Source organism: Oryza sativa, chromosome 6, assembly GCF_034140825.1.
Source record: "Oryza sativa Japonica Group chromosome 6, ASM3414082v1".
NCBI lineage: Eukaryota > Viridiplantae > Streptophyta > Magnoliopsida > Poales > Poaceae > Oryza > Oryza sativa.
Window position 1 is genome coordinate 22,417,237 of NC_089040.1, and position 12,590 is coordinate 22,429,826.

General features: G+C 40.8%; 1 protein-coding gene across 5 annotated transcripts; it reads right to left on the bottom strand.

The window, feature by feature from the left end:
* Positions 1 to 5,306: 5,306 nt before the first annotated feature.
* LOC4341309 (BEL1-like homeodomain protein 1) lies at positions 5,307 to 9,418 on the bottom strand. Of its 5 annotated transcripts, none has more exons than XM_015786268.3 (5): positions 9,215 to 9,418; positions 6,972 to 8,098; positions 6,512 to 6,894; positions 5,785 to 5,845; positions 5,307 to 5,658 (listed from the first exon to the last, which is right to left on the bottom strand). In XM_015786268.3, exons 2-5 carry the CDS (start codon positions 8,010 to 8,012, stop codon positions 5,506 to 5,508), a joined length of 1,638 nt encoding a protein of 545 aa, XP_015641754.1. In that variant the 5' UTR covers positions 8,013 to 8,098; positions 9,215 to 9,418; the 3' UTR covers positions 5,307 to 5,505. The 5 variants fall into 5 exon arrangements, with proteins under 5 accessions (XP_015641754.1, XP_025882414.1, XP_015641753.1 ...); XM_026026629.2 differs by having other exon boundaries at positions 9,099 to 9,233; XM_015786267.3 differs by lacking the exon at positions 9,215 to 9,418 and adding an exon at positions 8,991 to 9,181.
* Positions 9,419 to 12,590: the final 3,172 nt, after the last annotated feature.

The window sequence follows — 12,590 nt, forward strand, 5'->3', positions numbered from 1 at the left end:
ATAGTTAGCTTATTGGGTGGCTAAGCTGCTTTGTGGGGTCACTGTATGGCCTCATGAGTCTCACACTTTTTTTCCAGAAAAGAAAAGGAAAAAGGCATTTTCCCTCCAAAGGAGATGACTGTATCCATCAATTATATGTGTTAATGCTTATCACACTTTATGCAAAGTTTGACCAGAAGTATGATTATTGATAATAGGTGAATTCAGGTACCAATAAATTGTGTATTCGTGACTATGGAAGAAAATAAGTCAAACTTGCCTCAAAATATCTAAGCAGATCAAAATTGTTTTTTCTCCTAACAAAATGTCTTAAGACATTGTTCCAAACGGAGCTACTCTCTCCGGTTTCATTTTAATTGATGTTTTGGACAATGACACGAACTACAAAATATATCTTTGACCTTATTTTTCTATTATAATATATACAATAAATAAATAATAAATAAATGCATGTTTACTTTTATTATAGTGCTTTGAAAGACAAATCTATATATGTTGTTCTAGTTTCTTTAAACTAAATATTTTTAAAGTTATTAATGGTCAAATTTATAAAAGTTTGACTCCAACCTTGTCCAAAACGTCAATTATTATAGAACTGGAGGGAGTAACTCTCAATTTTCTCTTGATCGTATTTCGTAGGACAAAGATATTTCTCCCCTATAAATTTGTGATACCTCTAATATAAACTAGCGCAAGATACCAAAAGTATCACAAATCAATATTAAAAAGGTCATCAATTCCTCCAATCAAATTTACTTGATGTTGGGAGAACCAAGTTAGTATACTCCATTTGACTAGAGCGAGTATATTACTTCATGTTATCTTTTCAATATAAAAACCCTCTTCCGTTAATCAATATATAAACTACTCCTTTCATTTTATATTATAAATCATTTAACTTTTTTCAAGTTTGACTAAGTTTATAGAAAAAAATAGCAACATATATAACATTAAATTAGTTTCATTAAATTTAATATTGAATATATATTGATAATATGTTTGTTTCATATTAAAAATGTTAATATATTTTTCTATAAAGTTGATCAAACTTAAAAAAGTTTGATTAAGAAAAAAGTCAAACGACTTATAATATGAAACAGGAGAGCATAAAGCACTGAAAGCATTTGCCATAAGTTTTTGATTCAGTGGTTTCCAACAGATTGCGCATAGCACACAGACATTTCTGCTGAAACGCTGTCAAAGAAAGTTTGTTGAAGATGCAAAGCTGCATAAGCAGCATCAATGCATGGCCCATGGCACCTGCCCCATGCAATGGATAATTCCAGCCTTATGTCCTCACACACCAAAGTCAACTCCCAACTATAGAAAAATATCTCTGTGCCACGGCAGAAGTCAACGCAGTACACTAACAAGACAAGTCAATGCCATGAAACCTAAAAATAGATAAAAGATCTACATATGTTAGTCAGTCAGTGCATGGCTCGTTCATCTTCCTTATCTAAACTGAAAGCAGGGTTAGTGGATGACACTTTAATTTTAACCCCTGTTTCTTTTTAGCACATGTGCACCAAATTTTCAGGCTGTGAAGTCGATTGTTTATAATGAAATTCATTCCGGTTTTAATTTTAAAAAGCTACAACAAATTATTAGAAATTATAGGTCAAATAACTACGAACTACAAAATCATGCCTTAATTGAAAACAAGCAAACTACTTCATCTGCGTTTGTATATGTAGTCCTTATCTTTCTCAAACTAGAAAACAGAAAATCCGAAAACAACAGTCGTTCATTTACCGATTGAATTTCGTTAACCTCCTTGTTGACGAAAACCACAACAAAAGATAATATCAGAGAGTAACTGAGTTGTAAATTAGTCATTTACTCAAATCTTGCTACCGCCTAAACCATCGAACGGATCCGGTGGGGACCACCACTAAGGACACCACACTAATAGGAGACTTCCAACACAACGCATCTAAGAAGATCATAACATTTAGGATATCGTCGTTACTATGTTTTTACCTGGATTAAAATGTTTTGTTATGCAGAATTAAGTTAATCGATAAACAGATGGAAAATAACGAATTTTTGTAAGTTTTTCTTTAATTCATGAACTGTCTATCATCACTCGGTGCTAAAGTTTAGTATGCAACACATTAGGTCAAAATAGATTAATAGGCATATCCTACATTATGTGAGGTTGTTGATTGTCACCTAGTGGCTACAATTACTTGTACAAAATAATTTTAGAAGATCATTCTTATTTCAGACTGATCTTTTATCGCTACAAAAATAATGTGCTTTGCTCTAACGTTCCACGTTAAAAAAAATGCTCTGCTTGTTATCCCACTTGGTTTTCAGGGTTTATACTTTATAAACCTCTATAGATCCTAAGGAGCATAAAAGGCAAACAAGAAGAATGAGGCCCATCGAGTTGTTGGGTTCTTTTCCACACTTGGATTCAAAGGCTGTCCCAAGCCCATTGTATAAAATGAACCTTATACTTATGTACCGGTAGCCCAAATCGATGTACTGGTCTTTTTTTCATGCCCAACTTTTGTAGGAGGCGGATTTTTTAAAATATATATTTTTTTTCCTCCTCTTTGCTGATGTTACCGAGCTACATTGCAATTTCAATTCTCTTACCGAGCTACAAAAGAAATGCAGCTTGTTTTAAGAACTCTGGATTTTAAGAAATAGCTCGTGAATAGGCAGCTAATGAGAATCTAAAAAATTAAATTTCTCAGCTTCTTTTCATTTTTTTTTTAAAAATATGACTATATACTACCAAGATCTAAGTGAGAATCAATAATATTGCTTAGGGTGTTGAAGGTTCTAGGATAAGCTATAGTTACCAGAAGTAGAGCTAGATAAATAATGGCTCGTTAGCTCGCTACTCGACTCTTTTAGAATTGCCAACAAACTGAGCAAGGGGGGTTTAGTGTTACACATAACAAGCCTCATGAGCCAAACAAGCCATGGGAAAACTGGCAACCTAGGAATCCAACATTTAGAGATATATTTTGTATCTTATCTTAGTCGGTTTCTCTAATTATTTCCCGATTCTGATTCTACAAGTCGGATGTAGAGATAAGGAAGTATTGTCTCTATATGTACTCATGGCCCGTGATTAATCGAATTATCACGCTGACTCAATTACGCTTTCACCAACTAGCAGCTAGGGATTTAGGAGTCTTCTTTTGCTCGGCTCATTTACCAGCTCAAGGTCTTTTAGCTCGTTAGAATAATGATCCGAGCCAAGCTAACTCAATATCGACTTCTAACCAGAAGCTTTTCAAACAGAACCATGGACATACACTACATCATGCATGTAAGTTCATGCCCTGCAATATCCATCCTAGGTGCACCCTCTTAGATTGATACACACAGAAATAGACAAAGACCAGGGATAAGATCATATGCCTTGCAAAAAAAAAAATCTTAAATAAACACACTCACATATATGTATTTGTGCACATCTAGATTTGAATGTGCATCCATAACCTCGTACAACAATAACATATCAAGAAGTGGTTTTTTTCTCCCATGAATCTACCACATCAGTTTCGTCGATCGAGAGAATACTACCTTTTCCTTGTGCTGGTAGGATTGTTAGCTAACGTGGCAATATCCTAGGAGATGAAAGGTGTCCCAATCCATCCTTTGTTCCTTGTATACCCAGATGAGTCCACATCCATGCACATACAAGCATGACTCCTGCCATTTCAGATATGATCGGTCAGCTCAAAGCATACTTGTGTTTTAATTCCTAGCAGTTTCATATGTGTACCAATGCTCGATAGAGTTTCTATTATATTATCAAAATAGCTAAAAAAATGAGTCAAAATTCTCACATTAATCAAAGAAAACGAATAAAATCCCAATTTATTACGGTGGGTTCATTTTATAATAGCGTAGATTGTCCAATAATAGTTGTGTGCAACGTACAATTTTATAAATGGTAACAAGAGCTAAGAATTTTATATCAAATGAAATCTTACTATCGAAATCTATTGTATATCTACAATATTACAACCCTGCATACCAAAAAAAAAAGAAACTAAGGGAGTGTTCGTTAGGTGGAGATAGGAGAGATTGTCTCTCGTTTTCCGCGCGCACGCTTTTCAAACTACTAAACGGTGCGTTTTTTGCAAAAAATTTCAATAGGAAAGTTGCTTTAAAAAATCATATTAATCCATTTTTGAAATTTAAAATAGTTAATACTCAATTAATCATGAGCTAATGGCTTACCTCGTTTTGCGTATCTTCCCAATCTCCTCAATCCCCTTCTCTTCAAACACTCCCTAAGAGTTGTATATCGAATCCAGTACAACTAGTCTCATCACGCAAAACTGAACGGAAAATCCAGTTATATCATAAACAAAAAAAATAATTTTTCCAAAGACTCCAACTTGGATGCACACGCCAAATCAGGTGCCAAACAATTCATGTGCTGATGATGTTTTTTTCCTCTTTTTCAAAATCCGTGAACCATATACAGGGAGATGGGGCATGATTGCAAACAGGCAAGGAACAGTGCAATGCAAAAAGGGATCCAATCAGCAACAGAAGCATGCTTGTACTTGTGGCCACTTCAAAATCTTTCAAAACCCTTTCCCTTTTTCTTTTCGGTTTTTTTACCTCCATCTGAGTGACTGCGAATCTGTCATGGTGTTTTCCATCACACTGAACAGCCAAATGTGATGGCTTTTTTGACCCTGCTTGGTTCAGGTTCAATCTTCAGAAATGTGCACTGGATATCTATCTACATTTTGCAGACATTGTAACTGCAAGATTCTCCCTACCTGGATTTTGCCAACTTCATGAGTTCAACCCAAAGATGCCTAGGGTGAACTCTGTTCACTCCATATTTTAGGTTTGTTACAAGTCAAACTTCTTTAACCTTAACCAAGTTTATAGAAAAAATATAGTGATATCTATAGCATCAAATTGTTTTCATTAAATCCACCACTAAATATGTTTTTACAGCATGTTTTTTATGTGTTCGAAACACTACTACATTTTTCTAAAAACATGATCAAACTTTGTTCGATTTAGGACAAACTCAATATGACTTTAATATAGAACAAGAGAGTAGTACACTTTTATATGCATGGATAATTGGGTTGGGTAGAAGAGTCACGTTGAAAAAAATGCTCAGATCAATGGAATATTCGTCGATCAATCATAAGCTCAAAATGGACTGTTTTCTTTTTTCTTAAAATAAATGAGGCAGATCCCTGCCTTTGGACTGGAACTATCTGCATGAAACTATTCAGTCTTGGTCCCGTGGTAAACAAGAACTGTAGCAAAATCTGCAATCTGTCAAAAAATGAGGAGACAGAAGAGGGCAACACACTGTCTATCCATTGCAATTTTGAGGCACCAGAAATTAACTTATATAAATTTATATATGCAAGGAAAAACCTCAAGGTTTCATAGATAAGGGCCTGATCAGTAGTGGACACTCGTGACTAGTTGGCCCTTAGCTGCAAATGCAGAAGCTCACAAAGCAGAGCTCAGATTTTGTACATCTGAAACTTGCTAACTTTCTAAACTGAGCACATCTTTGCTGCTAAGATGCTCAATCTCTGCTGCGCCATCGCTTCCTCCGGAGGTCTTCTTGAGCTCCTCGTACATGTCCTCGATCATCGGCTTCCACAGTCGGACGCGGGCGTTTATGAACCAGTTTGAGACCTGAAAATGCAAAACATTAATACTATTTTTTCCCCTATTTTTCCATAAGTAGGAAAACAATTCTCTGATCTTGTGAAGTAGTAGTAGCTTGGATGTTTGATGATGAAAGATTGAATGAGGCTTCACCTGGCTCCTGCTCAGGCCGCTTCTCGCCGCCAGCATGTCCTTCTCGCTGTCCTTTGGATACCTGAATCAGCATTTGACATATTTTCATTGAACTTGTGTTGCTTTGAATCATGATATGGTCCATTGGATGATTAATAGTAGTAGATATGGTCCATTGGATGAGAAAAGATGAAATGTCTAGACCACTTCTACCATCAGTAGAAACTACTGTTAAAACAGTCATATTTTCATACCTATAGGAAAATATATTTGAGATGTCAAACTTCAAAAAAAAAAAATGATTACAACTTGACTCCAAGAGTTTGAACTGGTTCCATGACATCTATCCAATCAATACCGTTCGAAGCAAACTTCTCTATAAGATCTTCAGCACTCAAGTTAACATACTACTCCTACTTACAATATGTTTGTGCGATTGTATCATGTTATTAATGTCCATTCTAAAGGATAGAAAGAAAGGTATTAATGTCCACTCTGAAGTCTAAAGGATAGAAATTACTCCAGTAATCAAGTTATATTTGTTCTATACTTCAAAGAATGGACATTATCACATTAATACCTTTTTTTCTGTGTGATTGTATCATGTTTCTGATTTGAAACTTTTTTTTTCAAAAAAAAAAAGAACTCTAGTAAGAGTGATGATCATGAGCACAGAGTGATCATTTGTGACATGTGAGAGTTGAGAGCAAGAAGAAGAAGAGATTATAAGAATGCGGGTTGAGCTTACGGGCGGAGGAAGTTCTCGAACATCCAGGCCTTGAGCACGGCGACGGACTTCTCCGGCAAGCCGCGCTGCGGCCGCCACGACTGCTGGTCACCTCGCCGGAGCTGCTGCATCGCCCAGTGCTTCTGGATGAACGACGACTCCCAGCTCCGCTCCTTCTCCTCCAGCGCCGCCGCCGCCGCCGACGACGACGACCTCGCCGTCGCCGCCGCCACCAGCTGTCCCATCACCCGCCTCCTCACCCTCCTGTACGCCGCCGCCACCGCCCGCCCCGCGAACGCCGCCGTCAGCCCGCCGCCGCCGCCGCCGGTGGAGCGCACCATGCTGTTGAACCTCGCCGCCGTGCTCTGCATCTCCTCGACGCATTGGTTGCACTTCTCGTCCACCTGCATCTCATCGCCATTGGTTCGCACCAAGAAACGGTTTCTTAGGTGTTCGACGAGGAACTGAGCCAAGAACTCACCAGTTGGAGTAGCTTCCTCAGACGCTGCGCCTCCGCCGCCCACCTCGCACCGCCGCTCCCGGGTGAGGCATCCTCCGTCGGCGCCGTCGTGATCCTCGCCGAGAAGCCCGACGAGAGCGCCTGGCTCGCCTCGCCGCCGTCGACGCCGCTGGCCGCGTCCGCGGCGACGTCTTGCAGCAGGCAGGCGACGAAGCCGTTGAGCAGCTCCTGCGCGACGTGCGCGAGCACCGCTGACCGCGACACCACCTGCGAGAAATGCGGAGGCGCCCTCGAGTGGTACGCTTGCCTTAGCTCGCCGGCGGCGGCGGCTGCGGCGTCGTCGCCGTGAGTGGGGTGGAACAGGGCGGCGCCGGCGCCGGCGGCTGCTGCCTGGTGGTAGCCGAGGCCGCCTCCGCTGCTCACGTGGGTTAAGCCGGAGCAGCTCACTTCCGACGACGCGTTCGCCATGCTGCTCGGGGACGAACACTTGGTGGCGCCGAGCCGCAGCGACAGCTCGCTCGCCGCGGGCGCCGCCGCCGCCACGGAGCTCGCGGCGAAAGGGCTCAAGAACCCGGCGCCGGCGCCGGAGGAGAACCCGGACAGGTAGTACGCACCATGTAACGGCGCAATGCCGGACCCTCCATAGATCCAGCCGCCGCCGCCGGCGTCGCCGCACGGCGCCTCTCCGGCGAGCCTTCCCATCCTCGACGCCTGAGCAATGGTGACACCCGACGACGTTCCACACCCAAACTCCACCGAACCCAGCACCGAGTGCACGGTGCTGCAGCTCTCCGCGCCACCGGCCGCGGCGGCGGCGACCGCGGCGGCATTCACCTCCTCCTCCGACACGCTCCCCTGCGGCCGCCGCAGAGGCACGGCGCACGCCAGCTCGTCGCCAACAGCAGCCACCGGCGAGGCGACCAAGAACTCGCCGTCCACATCCCCGAACCCAAAACCAAAGAACGGCGCCGCCGCCTCTGCACCGCCGCCGCCGGCGACGAAGCAGCAGCTGATGGCGTCGAGGCCCAGCTGGTGATAGGATGGATTGCTGCTAGTGGACATTGTCACTATAGCTTACTAGCTCCAACTCCAAGCTTGTAGTAGTAGTAGGAGTAGATAGCTCTTCACTTCCAAATCTAAAAAAAGACCTGCAAGGGCAGCAGCATGCAGGAGAAGGAGAAGCATGAGCCAAATTATTGGTGACATGAACACTGCTGCTGATGCTGCTGCTCAGAGACAAAGCCATGGCAGGGCAGCAGATTGTTCCTTCCTTCCTTCCTTCCACAAAAGCATATGGTAAAGATTAAAAAAATTGAGATAAGTAGAGTAAAGGTAATCTAATCCACTGTGCACTAATCAGTTCTTGCAATTATCAGTTGTGCCTGCCCATCCATATGCCAAAGCCATATACTACTAGGTTTATAGAATGAAAGAAAAGATCTCCTAGCTACTCCTATAGTAACCACACGACATATACTCCTACATAGGCAAAGATATCTAAAGCATGCAGTAAAACAGGATATATGTTTGATGATTAATTACTAGGAAAGGAATTGCAGCACAAGAAAAGAATCAGAATAAACAAATGGAGAAAAAAGAGGCTAGCTAGAGGGGATTAGTCACAGTAGACATTCTTGTAAGAAAATGTGCTTATCCGGTTTCTATCACTTCCACATTCCCAGTACCTAGTGGAAGCAGCCAGTGGCACAAAGATCAACAGTGAAATCACTAGAGATCTTACCATTATATTCTAATCCGTACTTAAAAGAAACAATCGATAAATGGGAAGAGAATAAACACACCAAACTAAAAGCTTGAGCTCATGTGTAGGAAGCATCAACCACACACTTCAATTTCAGAGTTAACAGGGGAAAGAAAGAAATAAAAAAAGAATCTTGCTGGATGTAGCACATTGCATTCTAACATGAGTTAAGCACGGCTAACTAAGAACCATGAAACATTTCATAGAAGAATAATATGAGCTCTCTCAATCGAAAAGGTCAAAGGAGAAAAGAAACCATTGCCGCCAAGAAACACTACCATGTCAAACAGAGCACAAACTGCAGCCCCAAAAAAACTCTGAACAAGAGCATAGCCTTGACAGAGTTGAGTGAACAGATTGCAAGAACGTAGTAACCAAAGCTCAACCTCAAGCATGGCGATCCATGAGCAAGAAGAAGAAGAAGAAGAAGAAGAAGAAGGGTCCTGAAATGGAAAGAGGGGCGTTTCCTAATAAAACGGCAGCAAGGCGACTCGCTTACAACCTTCTTATATTAAATGCCCCAGGCGAGAAGCAGGGAAGCAACCGGGGTCAGGGACTCAGGGGAGAGCAGGGGACGCCATGATTACCATCAGGGCAGAGAGAGAAAGAGAAGATGAAGCTGCATTTTTTGCAGTTTTGCATGGCATGCAATGCAATGCAAGGCTCCAAACCCCCACTTGGAGAGCAGCTAGGGCCCCTCTGATCTTGGGCTCTGATCAGGGAGATTTGGGGCTCTCTCATCATCACCATTCACAGGAAAACCAGCCTGGGTCCCACCTAGGAGCTAGGAGCAGTTGCATTTAATTTGCTAGTATAGGGTGGAACAAATTGTGGAAATGATGATTTTTTTTTTGAAGGGCCAAGTTGAAATAGTGGGGGTCCCAATTCTAGAGGTGTGTTTTGAGGGAGTACAATACAAATTTAGGTTAGGGCACTTTTGAAAAGCGATATTTTAAAGATCACAGGAATAGAAAATATGTAGGATTAGAATATCGGCGCTTGTAAAATCATTAGGATTTAAAAACACATAGAAATTGTTCAAACATGTTGTTTGGTTGGTTCATGGAAAAAAGAGCAAAGGAATTTAGTGGGAGAGACACAAAATGAGATTTTGTATGAGGTTGGACCTTATGTCAGAAATTCTTCAAAATCCTTGTGAGTTGAGCCATTTTATAGGATTTTGATAGCGTCATTCCTCCTTTGTTCCAAAAGCACACAAAAAAAAGTTTCAATAGGATTTATATCCTCCAAATTTCCTTTGTTCAAAGGAGTTTAATAAGCCAAACTTTTGGAAGATAAAGATAAATATTATAAACTTTTTTGATAGGTATATCCTGCTACTGCTACCTCTCAAGAGCTGTAAAGTTGCTTGAGATAAAAAAAAAAGATGGTGGTACACTAAAAGTTGAGTTCTTATCAAATTTAGCTAAACGGTTTTCAAAATTATTAAAAATTAGTAGAATTATGATGGTTGAAGCATGATTGGTTGGATACTTGGATGCCTTATAATACCAACTAAATATACCCTTGTACCTGAATAATGTCTGCATTATGTAGGCTGTGTTAGTTTCCGATGAATGGATGAATACACAGGCTTCCCAACCTTGTATTCCCTCCATCCGAACATATAGCAACATGGTATTGGATTAAACGTAGCAGACTAGAATCTGGAAAGGCCCCCTATCTCGATTCATAGTACTAAATTGTATCAGATTCAGTATTGAATTGCTATATTTTAGGATGGAGGTATAATACGACGACCAAAAAACTATGAGCCCGTTCAGATTTGTGCCATTTTGAACCACATCATTTTGGTAAAATTGGTAAACATGTAGATGCATTTTGTTTGCTACCAAAAAATGGTAATGCCTAGAGAATTTTGGCAATAACGGCTGTGATCGGCAGCTTGTTGCTAAAATTGCAACCGCTACAACGTAATACATATAACTTATGTATTGTGGCGGCAGATGAAGCTGCCGCCACAACTATGCCACCGAACAGGCTCAACACATTTAGCCCGTCCTACCAAAATTTGGGAATGTTGCCAACTTGCTAAAATTTTGGTATTGCCAAATTTTAGAAATGTTCATTTTGGTAGTAATCTAAACAAACTCTATATATGAGTATCTTTATAATACTATTCCAAATTCATTTTTCAACTTTATAATAGTTAACCCATTCATTTTGTACCCTCAAATAATTATTCAAAATCATTCATCTATTCAACCATTTAGTACAAATATATCCTTCATGAGGACCTAATACCAAAATTGTTGTGTGAAAGGGCTTTGGATTTTTTTTTCTAAATTACTTAATGGCTGGAAAAATGAATGATTTTGTTATAACTCTTCATTGAATTAACTTATTATAAAGTTGAAAAAATAGATTTAAAAAAGGTTCTACAAGAAAAAAAATCAAACATATAGAAAGTTTATGTTAAATAGTAGCTCCGAAAGTGTGCGTGTTAATCTATTTTTTTCATTCCTTAAATAAACAACTGGGCGGTGCTCTTTATACTGGAATTGGGTGATGCCTTTGCCCATACCATGATACATGCACAGTGTGGCTGTGGTGATGCAACAGTAGCAAAGCAAAAGACATAGCATGGGATGGGAGCCCCCTTGTTTTGGGGAAAATAAATATGTAGTGCAAACCACAAATATAGTGGAAACTTAGAAACTACTGTTGGATCGAGAAATCGAGAAATAAATGTTCGAGATTCGGCCACGTCACTATGAGTTAAAATTTAACTCACAGATTTACTCATGAGTTAAAATTTTACAGGGAGTTAAATTTTAACTTATAGTGACGTGAACGAAACTCGGACGTCCATTTCTCGATCCAATAATAGTTTACAAGTTTCCGCTGCATATACGATTTGCACTACATATTTTCCCTTGTTTTGGATCATGGACATGGTAGGGCAGGGGTATGTTTAAGAGAGGACGACACGTACAACAACAGTAGCACTACAGCCCGCTATATATGGTTGTAGATAACAACATAACACGAGCTTTATGGGACTTATCACCTCATGATTGTCTCCCCATCTAGGACAAACCCTGAACCACTAAATTAATCCATTCTTGTTCATTCTAAAACTGTATTTTACCTAACCAGCAACGTCAACCCATAAATGATTACTATTCGTTTATGTCACTGTCTCGATCGTACTATATTTGTTTATTTTAGAACAAGAAAGTATATAGTATAAGTATATTGTATTAGCTATTGGGTTGGGTCAGGTGGAGCAATGACATTAAAAGATAGAGACTACTAATTCGTGAAGCTTTCCCCCTAGGCGAACACCAGTCTACACCCAAACAACCTTATCCTTGCATCTCCTCTCCTTCAACCGTGTCATGCTCGTGCCCGGCTTCTCCCACCAATCATTCGCACACTCAAAGTTGCAGCGGATGGGCCACCATCGCCGTTCCTTGTCATATTACTCCCTATTAATAGGACAGTTAGCAAGCTCAGTTGAGCAAAAGTTTCATCCATTGCTCCCTGCCCTATTCCTCCTCCTCCCTACAATATTTCTACTCCACGGCAGGATGGTGGCACGCCGCCGCAAGGCCTTCTCCGATGAGACGGCAGTTAGCTCAAGCTCCCCTTTCTCATGGTGTGCTTCTTCCCCTGCCTCATCAAGATTCCGATGATATCCCCTTACCCTAGCAAGTTTGGTTTGATATTCATCCTGACCATGGGACATCGGTGTTTCTTCCCTCCGCACCGACGAGCCCCGAGGCTCATCCTCACCAATGGCAACAAGGCGGACAAGAAAGTTTTGGAGTTTGAAGTTGAAAGTTTTGCGATTTTGAATTTAAAGTTTGATCTCTTGAATGGAAAGTTTTGGGGGTCTAGGTTGAATTGAAATT

What these genes read in the sequence shown, in the direction of transcription:
- LOC4341309 (XM_015786268.3), bottom strand. Translation starts at nt 8,012, where the DNA reads ATGTCCACTAGCAGCAATCCATCCTATCACCAGCTGGGCCTCGACGCC. An exon ending in TGAGGAAGCTACTCCAACTG is followed by an intron (nt 6,895 to 6,971) that starts GTGAGTTCTTGG and finishes GATGAGATGCAG; the next exon opens with GTGGACGAGAAGTGCAACCA. An exon ending in GCGGCCTGAGCAGGAGCCAG is followed by an intron (nt 5,659 to 5,784) that starts GTGAAGCCTCAT and finishes TTGCATTTTCAG; the next exon opens with GTCTCAAACTGGTTCATAAA.